Here is a 6176-nt window from a genome sequence, read left to right on the forward strand (position 1 = left end):
ACTCAAATAAATATTGTCTGGAAACATAAATTTAGTAATTTAGAAATTAGATTTAGACAGATTAAGTTAAAACATTTCAATTGTTGAGTGTCTGAACAGTTTATATTCCACATTAACAAAGCCATTATATTCTCCAGTTAGCCTTCACTAAGGTACACAGTTGCAGAGTCACAGACAAAAAGACACATGTCTCTAAGTTTGCATGCCTGAGCAGATGAAGTACAGTTCTAGGGGGTTGGTATGCTTGAATTCAGCTACTGTGTCCAGGTCTGTGGTGGTCGCTCAGATGGTGAATTTAGGTCAAGGGGAAAGGTTACAAGGCTGACGGGATGTCGCTGCTGATTAGCAGGCCATGTTGGACAACTCATATGGATAGAGGAGGGAGTGTGTATGTCCTCCAGGACACTGTAGTCATGATGTTCTTGCAGCTGCAGGGACATGCGACAGCTTCACTCGAATGCTGTAAGTCCATGCTAATGACGTTGCTAGCAAGAAACTAATACAAGACAACAACACTAAAAATTCAGCACCACAAATAGAGGTTGCAGGCAGAAAGAATATAAGCTGATACTAACCAACTGTGGCAGCTCATTTGTTATTTCATGTTGAGCCAGTTACACTATATCTTGGAAATATACGCTACTGTTTAAAATGGAAATGCACCCCAAAATTTCATGTTTTGCATCAAATAGTGTCAGGACAGTTTTAAAAATTATAATTCAGAATGTAACTCTGAATGATCAAATCAAATCTATTAAGCAATTACTAGAGATACAGCATGATACTTCAAGATATCTATATTAGTTGAGTATCCCTTGATTTTATGAAAATGACCAACTCTTTCTGTGGCAAGTCATGCAAGGCTGTTAAGCCTGAAATGTCTCTTGACAGTTGACACAGTAGCTGAATATGTGTCAAATAAGTTAAACCATCAGTTCAGAAACCATTAGGTGTACATACATCTGGGCCTCCCACTGCATGTCAGAGAGAACTCTGGTGAGGAGATGCCAAGTGAGTGTCCTCTGAACTGCACCTAGTGATATTTTGCTATTTTTGGTGTTTGCAATGTAGTCGTACCCCTCTTGTAATAAAATGTGTTATTTCTTGGGAAAGATCCCTCTGTTTGTTTCTTCCTTTCGTTGAGTCAGTGTTTAAAAATATGGCATAGAAATGAAACTTCACGTAGTTTCTGAGGTACTTGAAAAGCTGTTAATCACTTTCTGAGGTAAAAAGAAACAAAACATTTACAGTTCAAGCTGAGCAGCTGTAAGCAGATTGTGCTAACTATCTGAATACAAATGCTTAGCTATCCATATGTTAAGGGATGTGATTATAACTCATAAAACTCTGTTCAAGGGATTAAAATATGTGTGTCCTACCAGTAAGCACAAACATCTGCTATTTTCATGGACAAACTACTAGCAAAACTATGGTTATTGCATCACTGGTTGGATCACGACATCGCATTTAGTAGGCCCATCTGTTCACTACATGATACTGTATTATTATTGCATTTGTGTTGTCTAGCTCAACCTCATTAGACATCGCACAGCCCTTAAAAGGTTGAGTAAGTAAATGCCATCTAATATTCTTTATATAACATAAGCAAATATCGCCTTATCATTCGTTAGGTTGGTTGTTCAATCCCCACTAAAGTGTCGTTGGGCATGTCAGTGAGTTCCCCACGTGTTTTTTGCGTGTGTAAGATTAAGAGAAAAAAAACACTGCCTGTACTGTATAGACTATGAAATGGTGTATGACTGTGTGAGAAAGGATGGATATGGCTTGTAGTGTAAAGGGCTATAAACCATCAACAAGACTAGAAAAATTTAGTTATCTTTCCTTTCCTGTTACCTTAACAACAAATCAACAATTATTTTGTAAAAGCAATCTAGACAAACGTTCAAAACCCAATTTAATTTTGGATGTAAGGTTTTTACCATTGCATTTGCATTCATCCGGGGTTTTGTTAAAAGCTCATTTTTGTCTTGCTTCGGCTTTGAGTGATCTACTGTATGTTTATGTTTATGCATTTAGCAGACTCTTTTATTCAAAGCAACTTACAAATGAAGATATAACAAGCTATATAAAAAGCTAACAATAAACTACATAGAAGGAAGCCACTAGTCAGACTCTGTCAGAGGTGACAGAGTAGAGATAGAGTGCAGGCATAGAGGAAAGTACAGAAAGATAGAGGGGGTAGGGAAGTAGAGGGTAAGTGCTAGGATAGGAGATGCTCTCTGAAGAGCTGGGTTTTCAAGAGTTTCTTGAAGATAGAGAGAGACGGCCCTGTTCTGGTAGCGGTCGGTAGGTCTTTATATGTAGACCCATTTGATTTTAAGTCAGCATTGACTATACTTGAATCTTAATCCCTCTTGATGTGTATGACATTATTCATGTCAGGATTCATTGACACTTTATGTTTTGAAATAGGTGTTGTCTCGTCATTTCCGGTTTTATTTTGAAATATTAACTTCCCTCTCGTTTCAGGTATCTTGCTCTTCCTCCCATGTCAAATGTCTGATTGTCTTCCCTGATTCCCAAGTGTTTCCACCTGTTCCCCATGGCTCCTCTTGTGCTCAAATAGTCTGCGTCTCCCTTGTCTTGGGCCAATGTGTCGTACTCTGTCCTGAGATTCACTATTAGCGTCTTCGTTCCAGTTTCCACAGCCACAGATTCCTTGAGCCTGCAGTCGAGCAATCCTCCTGCAGAGCGTATCCTTTGTTTTGAGCCTCCATTAGACGGAGAGTGTTTTGTTTTCTATAAAGTTTCATAGTACCTCCGTTTTCGGGAGAGCGTCATTTGTTTGTTCCGCCTCGTTAGACGAGTGTGTAGAGTTTAAAGATAATCTTTTATAGTCTTTAGTTTTACTCCTGGCGTGGAATGAGTTTTATAGTGACACTAGCCTCAAGCCTAATTATTGAGGATGGTGTATTAGGATTTAATAGCCCCTTGTTTTCACTGTCAGGAGACCCATAAGAGGTTTATTTAATAAACTGTCTTATACTGAAAGATCCTGCATCTGTGTCCTGTGTCCTGCCCGGTTCTGACAATTCAGTGTGCTGCAATTAATTTGTTCCTCAGATGATAAAACACGAGTTGTCATTCTCTGTCTCTGACAAGCTGATGCTAGTTGTCATCATTGAATGGGTTCGACAGGATTTAGGCATAAGGCATGATAACCTGTTCGAGTGTCTGTTTCAGCTAAATTATAATAACTAGGTCACTCAAATTGCATAATCATGTAGGTGATTATGTAGTCTGTAGGCCAGTGTTGAATCACAAAATCTGCATAATTTCTGAAGCTGGTGTTGATTTCAAGTTCCCCTTCAATAAAAATCAAACATTTAATCTTGCTGATTCTGCAGAGCACCACCTGAAGTCTCAGAAGCATGTTGTTGGCATATGTTCCTCAATATACACAAACTAGTCCTGACAGCTTGCTCGGTGGGGCTTAACAGCTAATTTGCATGTGCTGTGAGGAACTTGAATAAGAAGCTATCTCAAGTTAAAATTGTTAGCACAAGCTAGGTGAAGAAAACCAGTAGGAACAAGGAATAGCTCCTTTTCATGTTTTTCTAGTGATGATGGCAGACATAATGTGTTCTATTTATGGCTCTATTTATTTAAGTCTCCATGTCTTATCCAAAAATATTCTGTGCAGCAGTTTTACAAATTTCATCAAAGATTTGTTTGGTTTTGTTACTAAATAAATTGTAATGCCTACTCAGATCTGGTCATTTATTTTGGGCAGTTTCCAGTGTAACAGAAGGCATGTCTGTCATCATGTATAGCTGAATTGCCCCAGTGTGAACATAGTGTCAAGTGCTGGTGGATGGAGGTGTGGGCAGGGTCAAATTAACGTATTCATACATTCTGTCCTTGTCACGTCTGTTAGTTTTGTTATGTTACGTTTCTGGTTAGTCTGTAGTTTTTGCCATGTTTTCTTTAGTTTCTCTTGCCCTGCCATCAGATTCACTCACTTCACCTATGCTTTTTCCCTCAGCAGCACTCCATCACCAATCACCCTCCGTCAGTATTTAGTTTCCAGGTCTGCTCATGCATTCAACCAGATCCTTACTTCGCGTTGGGTGGTGGTGCATGGTTTGGTGAAGGTAGGACCAAGATGCAGATATTTCAAAAGAAAAAAATTTATTTAAACAGAGAAAAACTAAAAGTCGCGGCTGAGCTGGAATACAAAAAACCTTAACTATGGAGGAAAAAAAAAACTTGGCAAAACGAAAACCTGACTATGACTAAACAGACCCTGACTGTGACTATGAAAACCATGGGAACAAACTTGACATGACCAAACCTTGCATGACATGAGTAGCTGTAACTTCAGTGTCGGTGAGGATCTGGCAAAATACATGAGCAGACCTGGAAACTAAATACTGAAAGAGGGTGATTGGCGATGGAGATTTTTGGAAATGGCTAAAACAACAGAGGGTTTGGCTCATAAAAAGCTGTAGGATACTTGTGCTCCTTTACCTGTTCTCGGATTCCTGCAACACAGCTGGTGACTGCAAACTAGCTAGCTGTTCAATAGGTATATCAGGCTGAAGTAAACCAGAATTATACTTAGTATTTACATGTCCATGTTTTGAATCTGTCATTTTTGGAAAGTAAGAACATATAGTTTGAAGACATTGTTTAAAGTTGGAATTGGGGCTGGAAATGCTATTATGTTAGTGGCTATAGTTAGACGTCCAGATCTCATGTCATTTAAAGCTGTTGTTACCGCAGCCAATGGGATAATCTGCCTGCTCATTCTGTCTCAGAAATTAGAGCAAAGGCTCACATCTTGTATACCTCTCAAGGGTAGTAGAACACTTTGCTTACAGACTTACTGCTTCACAAAGGATCTCATTACTGTAAAATATCTGACTAAGGGTAGACAGCTAAAGTTGGAGCTATAAAAAGCTACAGAGCTGTATCAACATTTTTGTTTAGATTAATTGAACACTACAGCCCACATGCCACAGATTTGGTGGTACAAAATCATGAATTATATTTAGGCTATGATCTAATGAGGTATTTGCCAGTATCAGTGTCTGCTTTTTACTCACCCCTGAAGTTGTGAATGTGTCATTCAACAGTTAATGTTTGCATTTATGCAGTTAATCATTTGTTCAGACTCAGAGATCTTACACTTTCTGGGGAAAGTCAACTTTGCAATGACAGGCAACATCACATGCTGAACTTTTGAGAAACCTTTCTAAAATTAAGATCTTTATTGAATGCTGAAGCTCTAAAAACCCACTTTAAACCTTCTAAACTTAATTGAAAAAAAAGAGAGACCTGTCTGAATATTAAATCTGCCAGCTGCTAAATATGTACTAGTGTTTTTTATCACAACAGGTACAGTAGAAAGAGCAAAAATCCAGAAGGGGGAGTGAAAGAAGAGGATACTTGCGTTTCTGGTGGGATTTTCATCTGAGCTTCAGTCGTAATCCACAGACAGAAAAATCCCAGAATCCTCAAGAGGTTCCTCATTTCAGGCGTCCTGCTCCCCATCCTGCCTTCCTAAAGTTGTACAGCTTGAGCTCCAAAATTCTGAGGGCAGTTTTACAAAATAAGATCAGGTCCACAAATTCAAGAGGATGATAAAAAGTTTATGGGAAATGGTTTTCTCATCTTGGCAACAAACAAAAGATGAAAATATTTGCAGTGGTGGTCTTTTGACCCTGACTGCTTTTCATCATATCTGGATGTGCTGCAGCTTGCATCTTCTCTTAGTTTCCTGTTTTACCTATCATCCTCCTCAGAGAAACTTCCAAAAGATCCTTGAAGATTTATAAGCCCTGTATGGCAAAGTGATGAAGAGAGGAAATCTATTTCTGGTGCAAGAAGAGAAGACACTGAACAAGTTAGAATTCCATCCCACAGACTCCTGGGAACAAAACTGGCGTAAAGGTTTTATCTGTAGTCGGTTCCTTTAGGTTGTGTATGGTTCCACCACATTGTTGCACATCAATCAGGGCAAATAGGAGGGTTCCATCTCTCCACTTTGCAGATATTTAGTAAATCATGAAGGCGTCTGCGGCAGATTTTGCCCAACTTGCAACATAATCCACTTGGATTAAAAACTCCTCTTTCACGTAGATGAACAGAGAGAGAGGGAGGAGAGACACCAGGGGGAGGGAGAAAAGGGATTGATGCAGGGGATTGGATGA

General features: G+C 39.2%; 1 protein-coding gene across 1 annotated transcript in view; it reads right to left on the minus strand.

Annotated features, from left to right (window-relative positions):
- LOC140306497 (voltage-dependent calcium channel subunit alpha-2/delta-4-like) overlaps nt 1-5517 on the minus strand; it is an 87567-nt gene extending 82050 nt beyond the window's left edge. The window contains exon 1 of the mRNA XM_072385111.1: nt 5417-5517. Within this exon, the coding sequence (XP_072241212.1) occupies nt 5417-5517 (101 nt within the window). The remainder of the gene's footprint in view (nt 1-5416) is intronic.
- Between the last annotated feature and the right edge of the window lie 659 nt (nt 5518-6176).

This window comes from Leuresthes tenuis, unplaced genomic scaffold (genome assembly GCF_036924035.1).
Source record: "Leuresthes tenuis unplaced genomic scaffold, fLeuTen1.0.hap1 SCAF_5, whole genome shotgun sequence".
Lineage (NCBI taxonomy): Eukaryota > Metazoa > Chordata > Actinopteri > Atheriniformes > Atherinopsidae > Leuresthes > Leuresthes tenuis.